The 18,490-nt window shown below is 43.4% G+C and overlaps 2 protein-coding genes across 6 annotated transcripts in view; one reads left to right on the top strand and one right to left on the bottom strand.

Moving 5' to 3' along the window:
* AUNIP (aurora kinase A and ninein interacting protein) overlaps window positions 1-10,384 on the top strand; it is a 24,170-nt gene extending 13,786 nt beyond the window's left edge. For 2 of the 3 annotated variants that reach the window (XM_055332240.1, XM_055332241.1), the window contains exon 3: window positions 1,361-3,009. In XM_055332240.1, coding sequence (XP_055188215.1) covers window positions 1,361-2,214 — 854 coding nt within the window. In that variant the 3' untranslated portion in view covers window positions 2,215-3,009. Of the gene's footprint in view, window positions 1-1,360; window positions 3,010-10,100 lie in introns of those variants that run through there. The other variant, XM_055332242.1, reaches the window with a different exon arrangement.
* MTFR1L (mitochondrial fission regulator 1 like) lies at window positions 3,424-18,490 on the bottom strand. Of its 3 annotated transcripts, none has more exons than XM_055332246.1 (7): window positions 18,368-18,490; window positions 15,623-15,766; window positions 15,045-15,149; window positions 12,391-12,500; window positions 11,945-12,156; window positions 10,392-10,604; window positions 3,424-4,429 (listed from the first exon to the last, which is right to left on the bottom strand). In XM_055332246.1, the coding sequence occupies exons 2-6, from the start codon at window positions 15,644-15,646 to the stop codon at window positions 10,438-10,440; spliced, it is 618 nt and encodes a 205-aa protein (XP_055188221.1). In that variant the 5' UTR covers window positions 15,647-15,766; window positions 18,368-18,490; the 3' UTR covers window positions 3,424-4,429; window positions 10,392-10,437. The 3 variants fall into 3 exon arrangements, with proteins under 3 accessions (XP_055188221.1, XP_055188218.1, XP_055188219.1); XM_055332243.1 differs by having other exon boundaries at window positions 10,392-10,713; window positions 18,368-18,489; XM_055332244.1 differs by having other exon boundaries at window positions 10,392-10,713; window positions 18,393-18,479.

Below are 18,490 nucleotides of genomic sequence, written 5' to 3'. Positions count from 1 at the left end.
TACAGACTAGGGTGTCTGCCAGTTGGAGGGTTTTGAGTGAAGAGCTCTACCTCTTGATGCGATTCCCAGGATTGCTTTGCATAAATCTTCAAAATTTACTCCCACTGCCCCAAATAGAAACTTAAAGTAAGCACCCTTTTGCTTTAAGTAACAAGGGCAGATTTTTTGCAGGGACACTTTTGATTGTTATTGTTTTTTTTTTTTTAATAGGCTCCATGTCCACCATGGAGCCCAATATGGGGCTTTGAATTCTCAACCTCAAGATCAAGACCTGAGATCAAGAGCTGGATGTGTAACCGACCAAGCCACTCAAGCACCCCTTGTAATTTCAGAATTCTAGTATATTCTATAATGTATTGAATTCTTAGGCAAAGTTGAGAAATCTTTCACAAAACAGTTTTTGTAGGATAATTCTTGTTGGAGAGGGAAAAAGGAAATCATTCAGCTTTGTAATTAGATCTTGGTATAATTTGAGGGGGACGTGGGAAGTCCACGTTATTCATCCTTAAGGTAGAAGAGGATCCATTCCATGCCTGATAAAGTCGACAGGTTGGACACTAGTAGTTGTTTCTTAATATTGTCTTTCTAGCTAGTTGACTTAGCATCTAATTGTCTTTATTCCCTTCCCCAGGCAATGTTTGCAGAGTGGAGGATCTAATGTTCTTTGGACTGTCAATAGAGGGTTTTTTAGAGTTGGCTGGTTAATGTGATCTTAGTAACCTTACAAAAATTGTATTGTGCATACTTCTCAAAAAGGATAATATCCAGGAATCTATATTGGGCCAGGACCACTATTTAACAGAAACCATATTAAATAAAAAACAAAACACAAAACTGATGTGCCCTGTTAAACTCCATAAATGAAAACACAGCTGAGAAAAGTAGGCTGTGGTTTGAGTATACCTACCACGTTTGACTTTATTAGGTCATTAGAAGCATCCGTATATTTGAGTAGCGCAGTACAAGGTCTGTGTTTTAGAAGGATCATTCTGGAGAAAGTAGAAAGTGAAAGCAGGAAGATCATGGGATGTCTGGGTGGCTCAGTCAGTTAAGCATCTGGTTTGCCTTCAGCTCAGGTCATGATCTCTGGGTCCTGGGATTGAGCCCCACATGGGGCTCCCTGCCCAGTGGGGGAGTCTGGTTCTCCACCCCGCCCCCCCACCATGCTCTCTCTTTTCTCTCTCAAATAAATAAAATATTAAAAAAAAAAAAAAGAGATCAGCTACAAAGGTGTGTGACAAGTCTAAGGCCCCTGGGCTAGGTAGTGACAGTAGCTGATACTAATTTCAGAAAAAGCCAGCTAAATCCTGCTTAGGGTAGAGATTTCCTGCAGAATAATTATTCACATCTGTCTTACTAGGAAAGACAAATGGTGGTGACCAGAGGAGAGTTTCATCTCATACAGAGAGTCAGACCAACAAAGAATCTAAGAAAGATGCAACCCATCTAGATCATCTGATCCAGGGCTTGGAGGATGATTGCATGGCACCCCCATTAGCCACTTCAACCCCTGCAGATACCCAGGAAGCTGAACTTTCCTCCCAGTCCCTCCAGGCTTCTGGCCACCACAGAATGGGAACTGCATTTTTGACTGCGCTGTCTTTGCCCCAGCCTGATACCTTAGTCTGTGCTGGGAAGAATAAAGCCTCATTCTCTTGTTCCCTCACTCAGAACTTGGAACATTCTCACTTGCTGGACCAAAAGGAAGGAGAGAAAGACCCTTCCTGGAAAAGGGAATGGCTTCATGGATCTAATAAAAAGAACTATCAGGATGTGCAGAGACATGTTCAACCACCTGGGGGCAAGGGCCTTCAGCCCTTGGACAAGACCAAATTAGACAAGGTGTCTGCCAAAGAAACCACCCAAACCCCCATCCTCTTTCAAAACTACAGGGATTCCTGGAATGGAGAAGACACAGATTCTGGGAAACAAAGCCTTTATCCCATCCCTGTGTTTTCCTGGGACAGTGAAAAGAATGACAAGGACTCCTGGAGTCAGCTTTTCACTGAGGATTCTCAGGGGCAGCGGGTCATTGCCCACAAGTCTAGAGCTCCTTTCCGAGATATAACTAACAACCAGGATCGGGGCTTAGGGCAGTTTCCTAACAGCTCTTGGGCTCAGTGCCAGGAGAGGCCCACTCAGTTAAATCTGCAGCCTGATTTGCTCTTTACCCAGGACTCTGAAGGTAATCAAGTTATCAGGCACCAAATCTAAATGTCTTTAAAACAGTTTGGTTCTAAAAGAAATGAGAGAGCCATAGGGAAATTTTGGGGTGTGGGGGAGACAAGGGATGAGGTTATTACTAAGCATTTTCTTTGTGTAAATAAAGCAGGTGGTGCCACTTGTTGAGAAAGTATGGATTGGCATTGTATCTCTCCCTGAGGAAGAGGTTGCTGGTAAACTTGGACAAAGCTGTTGTAATGAGCACTGAGGAGCTAGGGGAGGTACTTATCCCTTCACTAAAGAGACAGTTGGAGGGAAATTATGTTGGTTAAGCCACTCTTTGCCCTTTCAGATGCCTGACTGGAATGTTGCTTCTTATGGATGTGTTTTAATCTCTGGCTGTTACCTACTCAACCTTGGAACTGTTATTCTGGACACCTTTTTGAATGATAAGGCAAAATCTCCTGGGGCCAGGTGTATGGGGACAGGTAGGATAGAGAAATAAGTAGAAAGTAGAATGATGGTAGGGGTTTTTGTTTTTGAAGTAGGCTCCATGCCCAATGTGGAGCCCAATGTAGGGCTTGAACTCGTGACATGAGATCAAGTTGGATGTCTAACTGACTGAGCCACCCAGGGTGCTACAATGGTAGGTTTTTAAAAACGGTTACTTTATTTTTGTGAGGACTTTACATTTTAAAGTCTTATACTCTATGTTTAAACATCTCCCTAAAAAAAAGCCTGAGCTGCCTAACAATCTAGATGTGATGATCCCACTCTTCTATAAAGTATAAGAAGAACTCCTTTGTAAAACTATGAACACAAATAAATGGCTATTTACAAAGCTGACTCTGATGGTACTTAAAATATTACCATTTTATTTCTGAAAAAGCAACTTTTTAATAGTTATATGTTGTCATTGCCATAGGTCCCATCTCAACACCTGTGTTCTATTCAAGACGTTATCTACCAAGTGGCAGGTTCCCATGTTGGAGGTGTGCTACCTTATGAGGCTTAAACAGCCTCTGTGGGGCAAGTATGTAGGTTATAAGATGGAATTCCTTAAGAGTTTAGGGTAAAATCCCTACAAAAGAGGACAAGAGGCTCCCTATGGAAGTTTTATATTATTAGGCAGGACTTTATAAGGAAAGAGGAGAAGCCAGGAACCTGTTTATGAAAGTTCATACCTTAAAATTAACAGAATCCTATACTCATGAGAGATACCAGGTAGTCACAACTCAGACAAACAGCACATGCAGCATCTCTCCATATCCTTCATTTAATATCAGGTAGTGCTTCAACCCAAACACACACAGGATACATACCGTAGAGAAAGGGACCTGAGGGCGTCTGAGTCATGCATGGTGTGGTAGGTACAAACCTTGGCCCAATGCAAAAGGGGCGGTCAAGGGCCTGGAAGAAGGATGGTGCTGTTTCTCCTTCCCATTTCTCTTTCCTACTGGGCTTAAAGTCAAGTCCATGGAAGAGAAAGTGTTTTCTATCAGTGGAACCCATGAGGCCCCAGGGCCTGGGAGAGTAGATTTGGTTGTACAGTATTACAAAATATATTTAAGAAAAAAACAGCCCAGGCCTCCCAGCAGCAGCCCAAGTGTCAGCTGGTCCAGAGGTCCGACCTCTACATCTAGGGAGAGGGAAGGGAGAGAGGGTGATTGTTGGGCACTGGTGTCAGTTTATGATGGAGCAGCATAAGATTCTGCCTGCCCCTGTCAACACATACATTTATAGCCCCTTACCCCTCAGCTCTGCTCTGCTACAAGGAAGCTGCTGAGAGTGACAGCTGGGCACAGAGTGTCCGTGAGACCAGTTATGGGGTCTAATGCAGTGAAGTAAGCCATTCATTTAGGACCTATTTTCACGTAGAGGCAAGGAAAAACCAAACTTCTGTCTCACCATTTAGACTGAGACATTCCAACTATACATTTACCTGTAACAAGAGTCTTGGTGCAAAACAGGCCTTAGCTTTTGCTAAGGTTTGAAGCAAAGGAAGCGTGATCCAACTCTTCTCTTTCAGTCCAAGCTCCAGCTTTCAGTAAGACTGTTGCAGAAGATTTCTAACTGAGAGGCAGCCAGGTCTCTGGTGAGGAAGGCAGCTATTGAAGGAATTCCAGGAGCATGAGACTGAATTTGCAGAGCTGAGTTCTGTCAGTTTCCTTTTCTACTAATATCTTCTTCCTTCAGAGCAAACTTCCTCCTTAGGACCTCAGAGATAAGGACAGCAGGGTCTTCCTCTTTCAATAAACTCCTGTTCCTAGAGACAAAATAAAATATTAAATACCTGCTCTGTCTTTGGTAGTGTTTTGTGTCTTTGAATACACTATCTCATTTAATTCTCACAATTATAAAGTCAGTGCTCTTACTACCTCTTTTTCAGATGAGGAAACTGAAACAGAAGGGTTCTATAATTTGCCAAAGTCACTAGGGTACTCAGCCAGTTAAGTAGCAAATCCAGAGTCCAAAACAAGTTAGCTAGTTTCTTAACTAGAATGCTTTACTATTTCCTGAAATGGCAATAAAATGTGGGCAAAGGAAAAGACTATCAACCTGTTAGAGCTGGCCTCTGGTGGCTAAGCTTCTGCTCCCACATTTTGGTGTGCTGTCTTTTCTGAGCATTTCCCCAGGTCACCAAGGGAAGTAACTGCGGACATGGCTATTCTGACCTTTATTATTACTGGAGAAAAGGCATGTTGAGGATTTCCTACAACCCTGTTTGTTTGCTCAGGGGAATTCTGCGATGTTTTTAATTAGAAAAAACACAACGTTTTACCCTCTTAACAAATTTCTAAGTGTATAATTATTGTCAACGATAGGTACAATCTTTTTTTTTTTTTTTAATAAAAGGAAATTTTTTTTTTAATCTTTTGACATCCTTCACCTATTTCTCCCATCCCCACCCCCAGCCTCTGGCAAGCACCAATCTGTTCCTTGTATCTACACACTTGGTTTTTTGTTTTAAATTTAGATTCACATATAAGTGTTCTTACAGTTTTCGTTCTCTGGTTTATTTCACTTAGCATAATGCCCTTGAGACATTATATTGTTCAAATAGCAAGATTTTTTTTTTTTTTTTTTAAGAGATGGAGGAGGGACAGAGGGAAAGAGATTCTTTAGGCAGGCTTCATGCTCAGCACAGGGCTCATCTCATAACCCTGAGATTATGACCTGGGCCAAAATCAAGTGTTGGGATGCTTAATCCACTGAGGCACCCAGGTGCCACCCCCCACTCTGCCTGTTTTTAGAGGTGGGGGGGAGAGGCAAGTGGCAAGATTTCAGTCTTTATGGCTGAATAATGTTCCATTCTGTATATACACCAGTTTCTTTATCCATTCATCCACTGGACACTTAGTTCTTTCCATATCTTAGCTATTACAAATAATGCTGCAGTTGAATATGGGGTGTGTATATCCTCTCAAGTTAATGTTTTTGTTTTCAGATCTTAAGCAGGTTCCATACCTAATCTCAAAACCCTGAGTTCATGACTTGAGCTGAAATCAAGAGTCAGACGCTTAACCAACTGAGTCACCCAGGAGGTACACCTCTTCAATGCATTTTGAATTAATTTTTGCATATGGTGTAAGGTAGTGGTTGAGTTTCATTCATTTGTATGTGACTGTCCAGTTTTCCCAGCATCATTTGTGGAAGAGGCTGTCTTTTCCCTACTGTATGTTCCTGGGTCCTTTATTATAAACTAACTATATATGTGTGGGTTTATTTCTGGGCTCTGTTTTGCTCCATTGATTTGTTTTTATGCCAATACCATAGTTTTAATTATTATAGTTTTGTAACAGAGTTTGAAACCAGCGAGTGTGATGTCTTCAGTTTTGTTCTTCTTTCTCAGGATTGCTTTGGCTATTTGTGGTCTTTGGGATACCATACAAATTTTAAGGTTCTTTTAGTTCTGTAAGGAATGCCACTGGACTTTTGATACAATGGCATTGAATCTGTGGATTCCTTTGGGTAGTATGGGTATTTTAATTATTCTTATAATCCATGAACATGGAATATTTGTTTCATTCCTTGATGTCTTATAGTTTTTAGTATACTTTCACTTCCTTGAATTTAATCCTAGGTATTCTATTCTTTTGATGCAATTTAAATGGGATTGTTGATTTCTCTGTCATTAGTATATAGAAACACAATAGATTTTTACTTAAAAAAATTTTGCATCCTGCAGCATTACTGAATTCATTTATTCTAAATTTTTTTTGAGTCTTGAGTTTTCTGTATAATAACATGTAATCTGCAAATGTGACAGTTTTACTTCTTCCTTTCCTGTTGGATGCCTTTTCTTTTTCTTTTTTTTTGTTTTTTGTTTTTTTTGGCTAATTGCTGGGTTAGGACTTCCAATATTATATTAACTAAGTGGCAAGTGGGCATTTTTTTCTTGTTCCTGATTTTAGAGGAAAAGTTTTCAGCTTTTACCACTGAGTGTGATATTAGCTGTGGGCTTGTCATATCTGGCCTTTACTTTGTTGAGGTATGCTCTGCTCCTCCTTTACCTGCTTTGTTGAAAGTTTTTATCACAAATGGATACTGAATGCTTTTTCTGTATCTATTATCTTATCTATTGAGAAGAACATAGGACTTTTATACTTTATTAATGTAGCATCTCATGGATTTGCAGATGTTGGACTATCCTCGCATTCCTTGAATAAACCCCACTTGATCATGGTGTATGATCCTTTTAAGTACTGGTGAATTCAGTTTGCTAATATTTTGTTGAGGATTTTTGCATTTATTTTCATCAGGGATATTGGCCTATAATTTTATTTTCTTCTGGTGTCTTTGTATGGTTTTGGTGTAAGGATAATACTGGCCTTGTAAAATGAGTTTTGAAAGAGTCCCCTCTTTTTGTTTTTTGTTTTTCAAAGAGTTTGAGGAATAATGGTATTCTTTTGGAAGTGTTTGAGAAGCACTGGCATTTTTTCAACAAATGTTGGGTAGAATTCACCCAATGAAGCCATATATCTGGGCCTGGCTTTTTGTTTATTGGGAGACTTTTGATTACTGATTTAATCTTACTAGTAATTGGTCTGTTCAGATTTTCTATTTCCTTATGATTCAGTCTTGGTAGATTGTTTCTAGGAATTTATCCATTTCTTTTAGGTTGTCCCATTTGTTGGTGTATAATTTTTTTAAAAAAAATTTTATAGTATCTTACTCTTTGATATGTGGTACTAATTGTCATCTATTTTATTTTTGAGTCCTCTTTTTTTGGTGATTCTAGCTAGAGGTTTGTCAATTTTATCTTTTCATCTCTTTCATCCTTTTTATTGCTTTTCGGTCTTTATTTCTGCTTGAATCTTTATTTCCTTCCTTCTAACTTTGGGTTTCAGTTACTCTTTTTCTAGTTCCTTAAGGTGTAAAGTTGTGTTACTTGGGAATTTTGCTTCTTGAAACCAGCACTTACTGCTATGAACTTCCCTATTAGAACTGCTTTTCTTGCATCTCAAAAATTTTGGTATATTTCCATTTTGATTGTGTCAAGGTATTTATCTTTCTTTGGTTTCTGCTTTGATCGCCCTCCCCAGGTTGTTCAGTAGATGTTGTTTAATCTCCACATATTTGTGAATTTTTTGGTTTTGTGGAACCCATTTGTAGTTTCATATCATTGTAGTTAGAAAAGATGCCTGATATCTTTCAGTCCTCTTAAATTTATTCACACTTATTTTGTGGATTACCATATGATCTATCCTGTTAAAGTTCCATGTGCACTTGAGAATGTATATTCTCTTGGTTTTGGAAGAAATGTTCTGTTTGGAAGAAATGTTTTGGAAGAAATCTACCCAATTTAACACGTCATTTAAAGCCAGTGTTTCCTTTTCTATCTGGATGATCCATTGATACAAGTGCTGTATTAAAGTCACCTCTTATATGGCTTTTCTCCCTTTGTCTGTTAATATTTGCTTTATATATTCCTAGGTGTTTACAAATGTTACATGCTCTTGATGGATTGACCCGTTTATCATTATATAATGCTCTTTGTCTTGTTATAATCATTTTTTTGTTATAATCATTGTTAATTGAAGTTAACTTTTTTCTGATATAAGTATAGCTACCCCAACTTTTGGTTTCTATTTATATGGAATATTCTTTCTATCCCTTTGCATTGTTTGTGTTCTTACATCTAAGGGAGTCTCTTGTAGGCAGCATATAGGTTTTGTTTTTTAATTCATTTAGCCACTCTTTTGGAGTATTTAGTCCATTTACATTTAAAGTAGAATTATGGATAAGTATATACTTATTGCCATTTTGTTAATTGTTTTCTGGCTATTTCTGTAGTTCTCTGTTCCTTTCTTACCTTGCTCTCTTCCTTTGTGGTTTGATAATATTCTCTAATGGTATGCTTATATTCCTTTTACTCTTTTGTGTATTTATTAAAGTGTTTTGTTTTGTAGTTAAGTTTAGGCTTAAGTTGATAAAATTGTTGCCAACTTGTTTCATCACATTGTAAAGCTCATTATTTTTACCCCAACCATGTTTTTGATGTCACATTTTACATCTTTCTATCTTGTGTATCCCGTAATTATTGTAATCAGTTATTTTTACTAGTTTTGCCTTTTTAACCATAACAATAAGTGATGAATCCACTATTTTTATTATATTCACCTTTCCAGTGAGATTTACTCTCTGATAGGTGTTCCTATTACTGGCTAACACTCTTTTCAGCTTAAAGAGGTCATTTTAACATTTCTTGTAAGACTAATTTAGTGGTGATAAACTCCTGGCTTTTGCTTGTCTGGAAAACTCTTTAATTCTCAATAACTTTGGTTGGAAGGGATCTGGATTCCTTCCCCACACTAGGGACGTTTTCAGCCATTCTCTTTTTTTCTCTTAAAATATTTTATTTATTGGGAGACAGAGCGTGCACACAGTGGGGGGAAGGGCAGAGGGAGAAGCAGGCTCTCTGCTGTGCAGGGAGCCTGACACAGGGCCCAGTCCTATTGTGACCTGAGCCATAGGCAGACGCTTAACTGGTTCAATCACCCAGGTTGCCCCTCAGCCATTCTATTTTCAAATTAGATTTCTGTACCTTTCTTTCTCTTCTGGGAGCCCTATAATGAGAACATTATAGTCCGTTTGATCTTGTCCTATAAGTTCCTTAAGCTATCTTTATGGGGTTTTTTCCTCATTCTTTTTTCTCCTTGGTGCTCTGATTGGGGGAATTCTACTGCCTTGTCTTTGAGTTCACTTATCCCTTCTGTTTCATCTAGTTTGCCCTGAACCCCTCTAGTGTATTTTTCAGTTCAGTTACTGTGTTCATCAGCTCTGTGACTTCTTCAGTGTATTTTCCATCTTTTTGTTGAAGTTTTTTGTGCATCTGTTCTCCCCAGTTTGGTGAGCATTTTTATGACCATTACTTTGAACTCTTTATTGGGCAGATTACTTATCTCTGTTAAGATTTTTTCCCTAAGGTTTTTATAAGAGATCTAGAATTCACAGTAAAATGTTCACATCACAGGGGAGCCATGGGAATAAAACCAACTCTAGATTGGGGTGGGTTTGAGTTACCTAATACATCATAAAAGATGTCCTACATAGCTGGAAAATAGGTGCCTTAAATTCTAGTGAACTTACATACATTCTTACTGGTAGACATAAGATCAATCTGTTACATTTCTGAATCTTTGCTGATGGGGCTACTTTCTCATTTTTTCATTAAGAAAGGAGAAAAAATCCCCAGACATAAAGGTCCACACCTTGGGGATTCTGCTTTAGTAAGCTTAAAGTGTATTTATAACAAAGTTTAGCAATTCTGATGGACAGCCAAGGTTACAGTCTCAAATGCCTGAATTTTCAGTGTTTTGCATAAGGGACCACTGTACCTTAAAGCAGAAACCATAAAATTTTCCATCAAAAAAAAAAAAAAAGTCTACCAGTTTGAGATACTAAAATAATTATTATGCAACCTCATTTTGCAGGGTGCGGCATGGTCATGGGGATACTTGTCACCAGTAGTATAAGGACTGAAGTGGTAACAGAAGTTTGGATCAGATGAGCCTTCTTGTAAAAAGTTAGACAGCCTCAACCAAATATAAGATGTTGCTTTCCTCAAACGGGAATCCCAGGTGTTAAGCAAGCAAGCTCTGTGAATGGAGTAATACACAACTACTACGGAGGACTTTACTTTGTAAATTCTTTCTACTAGATCATTGGCCACAGGTGACTTAAATAGTAAAACAAGTCACCAGAGCTCCTTATCACATACTTACAGATCTTGGCTCTGTTTCATCCGGTGAAAGTCCTTCAAGATCCCCATCATATCTGCAAAGCTGCTGGCCTTGGACAGAGAGACACAGTCATCCTCTTCAGATGAGCTGCAGGTAGCCTTGTGTTCTGGTTTGCAACATTCAGGGCTGGCAGAACAAAGCAGGGGGACTGATGGAAGCTCAGGGACCTCAACCTCAGTCTCCTCGGTGATGTCACTAATGACAAAGGAAGTTGTAGAGTGGAATGAGGATCCAAAACAAGGTAAGGGAGAAGAGACATTTGAACTTCCTGGAGATAAGAAATCTGGCGTTAATGAAGCCGAAGCTGAAAGAGAAAACAATAGGCATGGGTGGACATTGGGGCTAGAATACAGCAGTAATATCTTCTTCCCACAAGCAGTGTCTATCAAACATTCATTTCCTAGGCTTGATGTCATGACATTCTGGGAAAGCCCAGGATGCTATCTGTGAGCCAGTGGAGGGTTCCTCCACTACCCTCCCCTCTCAGAATCTAAAGAAGATGCAAGGGCAGCACTGAGCTCTTCCAGTGTTCTGAGAGGGCAGAAAAATCCACCCCATAAAGGCTTAAGCTTCTAAAAGCTCCCATTCTGCAGTGGGCTGTGGAGTGACAGTCCTATTTCTACTAAAGCAACAGTGACAGATCCAATGTGTCCTTTTCTCTAATTGGGCTAGTGCTTTTGACTGCTATCAGAATGGTCCTCCTAAGTTTCTCAAATCTTAAGAATTTCCAAAACAAAAGATTTTCAAGTTTCATGCTTGTCTCTTGGATGACAAAAATGTAGCCAATATATAAATGAAAAATTAAAATATAATTCCTCTATAAAGCTGCCATTTGAGAGAATTAAATATATGAAGATTACAAAGAACACTATGTAATTTTCAAGTGTTCTACCAACAAGTAAGGTTTGGGAGCTAGGACTTTAAAGTGACAAGGAGTCACCTCAAAAAAGTGAGGATGGATGGAAGGAGTAGGATGATAAACCCTGGGCAGCTTGGGAGAGATCCACATGTTGGTGTTTCATGCGCTCATTAGGTCAAGCAAACTCCCATCCATTTCCAGTGGTTCTGCCTTAACTGCAGACAGACAGGTGGAAGGATGGAGAGGTGGTCTCTGGGAGAACAAGAAAAGGGAAGATAGGGAGATAAGAAGAAAGCTTAAAGCTCTTAATGGTGGGGAATGCTTATTTCTCACTGAAAAGGGAAGTTGCTTGAGGGCTCATGGAAGATGTGATCTTAAAGACCAATTGAAGAGGGTATTGGTTTTTGTGGCCAAGGGAGGTAATCTGTGGGGGTGGGGGGTGGGGTGTCACAGGTTGAGCGAAGATTTTGTTCCTAATCAATCCAGTCAACCCAGAATGGCTGATGGAAACCATCCAAGGAGTATTACAGGTTAGCCAGTCCTCAGAATAGCCTGAGCCCTGGGCCTGTGTCCCCCCTGAACCACGGTCCTTGATTTCCCTACCCTTATCCTGTACCAAAAGCCAGGGGGAAAGGAAGAGTATGCTGAATTCTGGCCCTGATTTAGGGGCTCCTACCTGCATCAGCTGCCACTATTTTAGCAATCTGGCTACGTAAGTGGCTCAGCTCATCTTGCAGCTCCGTGGTACGGCTTAGGGCTGGTAGGGCTGGCTTCTTTAAGGCCAGAAGCCTCTCCTCGGACCCTCGGAGGTTGGGCACTGAGGCATTACGCTGCATGACAATCAGAGGGCTGGGCTTCCAGGTATGCCTCAGGGGCCGGGTGTCACTCCTGGACCAGAAAAAAGACAAGCATGTCAGAGGGAGCCAGCCACTGCATCCCTTCTAAAATTCCTTCCCCATTTGTACAGGAGTAACATAGCCAGGTTCTGTTCCCACTGAAGAGTCCACAGCTTTTGTTCCTGTTGCCCTTGCAGCCCCTCATAAGCACTCTCCCTGTTGCCTGCCACCTCATCTGGAAGAAGCTCCCCCCAGTCCCCAGCAGACCAGCTACTGCCTCAGCTACCTGACCCGGGCATATGTCTCCTCTTCATCTGCAGCAATCCAGGCGATGTCAGCCAGAGTAGGGACTGGGGGTACATCCCTCAGACACAGATCAGAGATGTTGGGCAGGGTCTACAGGGAAGCAAAATTCATCAAAAAACATTCTTGACATCATGGGAGGGGCACCTAATCCAGCCCTGGGTATCAATCAGAAAGGCTTCCTAGAGAGGGGAGAAGACAGTTCTTGGATGGAAAAAGGAAAGAGTTTGTGGGATTACAAATAGTTCACATCTGGACGGAGCTGGGTGTCAAGGGTGATTTGTTAAAAACCTTGATTCTAAGACCAATAATGAGCCACTAGAAGATTTTAAGTAAGACTCAGATTTTGAAAGATTACTCTGGCTGCTGTGTGGAACATGCATGAGAGAGTGAAGAGACCAGTTGTAAGGCTGTTAATATCCTTCATGCAAAACATGGTGGCCTAGAGCAGGGTTGGGACCTATTTTTATATGTCAAGTTTTATCAGATAGTCACACCAATCATTTATGTATCATCTGTGGTATTTTTTAAGCTGCAACTGCAGAAGTGAGTAATTAAAAGAGTAGTTATGACCCCCACACTAAAATATTTACTATTGGGCTTCTTACTAACATTTACTAACTCCTGGCTGGAGCAAAGGAGTCTTCAGTGGGATTGGAGAGAGTTACCTTTCAACAGAGATGGCCACTAAGCGCATCTTGCTCTCTCCAGCTATGAGAATACAGGTATAAGGACATTAATAAGAAGTTTCTCTTGGCCAGTTCTTTACAACACCTCCATAGCTAATTGGGATCTACACTGCTATAGCAACACTGTTTTAAGTGAACTTGGTAATACGAATATTTGAATTTAAATAAAAAGAAATGATATCAAAAGAAGAGGATTCCTTAAAATAGCTCCTCAACCCAGATGAACAATAACCAGGGAACAGACAAGGCTGAGTGACTTTATGTTAAATGAAAGATTAGGAGGATTCAATCATGCTATGATTATAAGAAAGTAAAAAAACAAAAAACTAAACCAAAACATTATTTTGTGTCATGACTGTGATTATATGCATTTTCCTTTCTTTTTCACTTTTCATAACTTATTTTTAAATATTTTTGTATGGGTAAATTTAAGTCATCAAGATTCTCTTTATTAAGGGAATTAATTTACAACAGAAATCCAGGGACAAATTCTCAAAAACCCATCTATACATGAGTTAAATCGACCAGGAGTTGAGAGCTCTCGCTTTCAGATAGAGAACCTGGGTCTCACAGGAGCAATGTGATGGTCCAAGGTTACGTAAGAAAGGACTTCTACTGACCCAGAAGTTATTGCTAAAATGGCCATTTTGGGGAAGCTTCCATTTGTTTTCCTTTCCAGAGTGCTGCTCCACTATGGACAATTAAATAAATGAACACATATAAAGTATTTAGCACAGTGCCTGACACACAGCATGTGCTCAGTAAAGTTAGCTAGTATTACTAATAGTACTCCTGCATACTCCTGCTCTGTGCTCTTGATCAGTCCCTGCCCAGCAGCATCTGGTCAAAGGACTGAAGAGGCCAAGTGTGGGGACAACATCCATTGAGTCTCTCACACTCCCTAGCTGTGCTTCCCTCTTTTTTTGATGTTTGAGATGGCTAGGACCACATCTTGCCCATGCCCTTTAGGCAATTATGCATAACTGGCAATCTAGGTCACAGGACAGCCACCCCACACTACAACACTTCCAACTCCATCCCTGACTCTAATACCAACTCTGATACCACTTTTGACTCCAGAATGAATTCCTACAACTTCACAACTAAGCATTTGATACTTCATTTCTGTTTCTACCTGGGTCCATGTCTTTTCAGGCATATATTTGTTTCCACTGTGTAGGCAGAAAGCTGAAGTACTTGTGTCCCAGTTCCCAAACATACATACCTTAAACATCTAGCCTAGAGCTGGTTCTTAACCATTAGTTCTCAGAGGGAGGTAGCTGGGGCTAATAAATGCTACTTAGCTTTCTACTGCAGAAGAATGGGGCCGGATTCTGATAGACATTCGCCAGGCAAGAATCTGCAGCGGAGTGGGTGCTAAAGGCCCCTAGACACAAAGGTAAGCCTTAAGAAGTCTAGTAAAGGAGTGGCTAGACTTGGCCAGAAAGAAAAGGATCGAAGTAATGGCCTCAGGGAAACATAAAAATAGGCTGCCAAGTGATCCAGTCTTAGGGGTGGTAAGAAAAGTAGAGTTCAACTCAGAGTCACACAGGACTCAATGTCCCACATGGAGACCTGCCAGGGTTGCAGGCAAAGACCTCAGGGCACAGACACAGCTACTCTGGGAATCTGGCTCAGCAAGAGCCTTTGGCCTACTCTGATAAACTGACTTGCAGGAGTCTGATGACTTAGAAGTGGCATCAAAGATGCAACCTTACTCATTTATGAACAGATTAAAGTCTGACTGTTGTGGTCATAGTTTTGTGTTCAATCAGGAAGGCACAATGACCAGATCCACAATATGCACGTAATATATGTTTCCTGACAAAATGAAAAAGTGATCAGGAAAGCAATGAGCCTCAGCAACACCAGGTAGTCTGGGCACAGATGCAGCACCATATTCACATAGCCTCTGAGCCTCTACACCCTACCCTTCCAGTATACTTACCTCAAAGGATGCCCGGGGACATGGCTTCAGGGGCAGATTAGTCCCAATTCTTCTCACTACACTGCGAGCAGCCCCATGTGGCTTGTTTTGCCAGATTGGGATGGTCTAAAAGGAGAGAAACAAGGAGTCTCAGAGATGAGTCCAACTACTATTCCATGCTCCCCTCGATCCCTTTAGCAGGGAAACTGAAGTCCCCAATCCCAGGGACAGGGTATGGTGTGGGGGTCCAGTCTCAGTGTGAGTGAGGGCAGGTTCCCCAGTTGCCAACCACTTATGGGGACATCTGCTGCTGCCAACGCATGGTAAATGTTGGGAGGATCCAGTAAAAGCATGAGGAATTAGTGAAGTATAGGAATCATACAAGTTTCCCACCCTTCCCTCTGCCCAGAAAAGCAGAAACACAATGACTGCCCCCAAGACTATAGGTGGTTTTGCCTGTTGGGGAGCGAGTGGTGGGGATTATGTGGAAGGGTCATCCCAGGGGAAAGGAATAATTAACTGGAGAGTCTCAGAATGTCCTACAGAACTTCAGCAGGCCCAGTACTCAACCCTTCCCCCACCACAGCCTGTGCCCTTACCACACTGGCTTCCATTCCTGACATTTCAACCGGCTCCTGCACTTGAAGGACAAGGCAGCCACAGGGCAGCTCCGGGGGCTTGGGGAGGCTGGAGGCGTGACTCCTTCATATCAGGCCATCTTAAGGAACACCAGATTTCTTTTCCTGTGAAACAACCCCCACAGTGGAGACTCAATGGCCACCACTCAAGTGCCACAAAAACCAGGTCCTGCAGAGCCATGACTAACACCAAGTTTTCTTTGATGTTTCACAGAGGAGAAAAACAGCCCAAGAGGCTGTCCTCACCCAGCAATGGCTCCAAATTCAGACCCTTGAAGGTTCTGTTCCAGACCTGTGGCCTGAGCTTGGCAAACTATGGGAGCTTCCTGATTCCTTAGGTTTCCTGAGGCATTACTTGTAGAGATGTAAATAGAACTCTCTTGGTAGTCTAAAAGCCAAATTGTTGGTACCATTCGAATCTAGCATTCATTGTTGAAGATGGGGTGTGAAAGCCCAGCATATGCCACCCAGCCTAGCACTACTGGGTCCTGGCAAAGGGGAAATGTAAAGTAGACAATAGGAGAATAAACAGCCAGTTCTTGTCAGTCTCACTCTACTGGGCTACAGGGAAAAGTCAAAAAATTTTATCCTGCTTAGCCGTCTACTGCTCTTATAGCCTTAGGCAAGTCCCATAACTTTTCTGAATGTTGGTTTTTCCATATGTAAAAAGAAGACAAGAGCTCCCTTCCTAGATTACCTTAAGGATCATTCAGTGAAATAGGGGATTTTAAAGTGCTTAATGAACTCCTGATTGGATTCTTCACAGCTGCTCTTGTCTGGTGAGCAGATGCAATCAATGAACTCATTCTCTTGTTCATCAAATGTAACAATACCTACTCTGTGCCAGGCCCTGAGCTGGGTACTGCAGGGGCTATGGAAGGATGCTCTCAAGGAACTCACAATATGGAAGATAAATAGAACTTGAATACATAATTCTAGTAAAGACTGAATATCATTGCTTAAGAAAGGTACACCTAAGCAGGTGGCCAGGAGGGTACAGGCCCCTGACCCCAAGGCCTCATGGCGAGTTTAAAGGGGGTAGGAAAGGCTGGAAAACAGCAACAATAGCACAGGTCCCAGGAAATGAGAGGGGTGTAAAGAGGAAGAGAGAAAGGTAAACTGAGGTTCAAGTCATAAGGGCTGGGAATGCTCAGGGGAGAAGTCACTGGGGAGCCAAGGGCAGGTTCTGAACGGGACGGACTGAAAACTCCTGCAGGATTTCTCTCTCACCTGAGGGAGAGGAGTTATCACTCACTTCCCGATACAAAGGAAAAGAAGCTGGAGAGAGGAAGTGTCTAAGGTCACTAGTGGTCATGCTAGTAGAAAGCACTTCAAGTCTGGTTTAAATTGTGCTGCCGTCTGCGTGGGCTCAACTCCCTGCAGTTCAAGGCTTTTATCGAAGTTCCTCTGCGTGCCAGGCTCTGGGCCGAATGTCGGTGCCGCCACAAGCTCCACAGAACTTCTGTTTCTCACTCTGGACACTACAGCCACTTCCTCTCCAGACTTCCCCCCAAAGACTCATTTAGGCCTAACAACAGCCAGAGCCGTCTTTCTAGGACACACTGCTCCTGTGTTTAACACCCCCACGGCTCGCTGCAGCCCACAGAGTACCATCTAGACCCGGAATGGCCTGCAGGGCTCTCCACAATCAGCCCCACCTCACTAGACCAAACTCCAAGGCCCCCCGCACCGCCGGACAGCGCACCTCCCGGCTCCCCGTGCCCTTCAGCCCTTCAGCCGAGCGGACCGCCTCTCCGCCCCCATCCACACTATCCTCTCGGCCTGAAACACCAGCACCTTCTTCACGAGCTCATCACCTCTGCTCATTCCGACAGGAGGTCCTTACCGCCCCCTCTCCCCCAGCGCCCCACGTTTCCTTCCGAGCCCTCACAATAGTGATCAGAACCCCGTATCTGCTGCCTGTCGCAGGGCAAAGGCTTCCCAAGGCGCAGCACAGCGCTTGCCTGGTCCCCGGAGCGCGAACCAACGAGAACTCCGGTTGGGCCTTCACCCCCCTCCCCGCCCCAGGGGTCCTGGGCTAGAAGACTTCCCCCAGTCCGCTGGTAATGCAGGCTGGTTCTCATCAGCGCTGCGCTCCCACGACGCCCCTTTCCAGACCGCCGTCATGGCCTGTGCACACACGCTCTTCCGCAGGACTCGGGGCTCCTCCAGAGCAGGGCCTGCGCTCATCCCTCCGGGGCCAGGCGCCCCGTCGAGGCCGCGGCGCTCGGGGGAACTTGGCGAGCGACAGCCTGCGTGGGCCGCAAGCGGCCGCACTGGGGGAGCCGCTGCGGGGACCTTGTCCGGGACACGCCTCCCCTCCCCCGGAACGGCCCGACCCCACCGGGCCAAGGTCGGCCAAGTCCTCGCCGCCGGCACCGGCGGCCCTCGGACCCGCAGGCCCGGGCGCTGGCCCCAGAAGGAGCGAGGCGGCCGAAGTGGCCCGGCGGGCCGCGGAGTGCAGCGGCAACGAGGAGCCTCCGCTGTCGCGCGGCCACCGAGGCCGGGAACTCCGGCGAGCAGCTACCCCCGGGCACCGAGTCCTCCCACCCTCAGCCAAGCGAGGCGGACAACACCGGCTCCCGCGAGAACTGGCGCGGGAAGAGGAGCCGCGAGCTCCGCACAGCGCCTTGCGCTAGGCCGCGTCCACAGTCGGCGGGCAGACCGCACTCCCGCCTCCGAAGCGGCACTCGGACCTAGTCTCACCTCAGACTCCGGCTCCGGGACTCACCTCACGGCCCCTCCTACCGCAGCGGGCAGCCCAGCCTCAACCGCCCTCACTTCCGCTGACCCGCCCCCGGAAGCGATCCTTGGCGGCTGCGCACAGGG

The sequence above is a fragment of the Nyctereutes procyonoides genome, unplaced genomic scaffold, assembly GCF_905146905.1.
Source record: "Nyctereutes procyonoides isolate TBG_1078 unplaced genomic scaffold, NYPRO_anot_genome, whole genome shotgun sequence".
NCBI lineage: Eukaryota > Metazoa > Chordata > Mammalia > Carnivora > Canidae > Nyctereutes > Nyctereutes procyonoides.
Note: the sequence above shows the minus strand (reverse complement) of the source record. Positions and strands in the feature narration are given on the sequence as shown.

What these genes read in the sequence shown, in the direction of transcription:
- MTFR1L (XM_055332243.1), bottom strand. Translation starts at nt 15,646, where the DNA reads ATGTCAGGAATGGAAGCCAGTGTG. An exon ending in GAGACATATGCCCGGGTCAG is followed by an intron (nt 12,157 to 12,390) that starts GTAGCTGAGGCA and finishes TTTCTGGTCCAG; the next exon opens with GAGTGACACCCGGCCCCTGA. An exon ending in AATAGTGGCAGCTGATGCAG is followed by an intron (nt 10,714 to 11,944) that starts GTAGGAGCCCCT and finishes TTTCTCTTTCAG; the next exon opens with CTTCGGCTTCATTAACGCCA.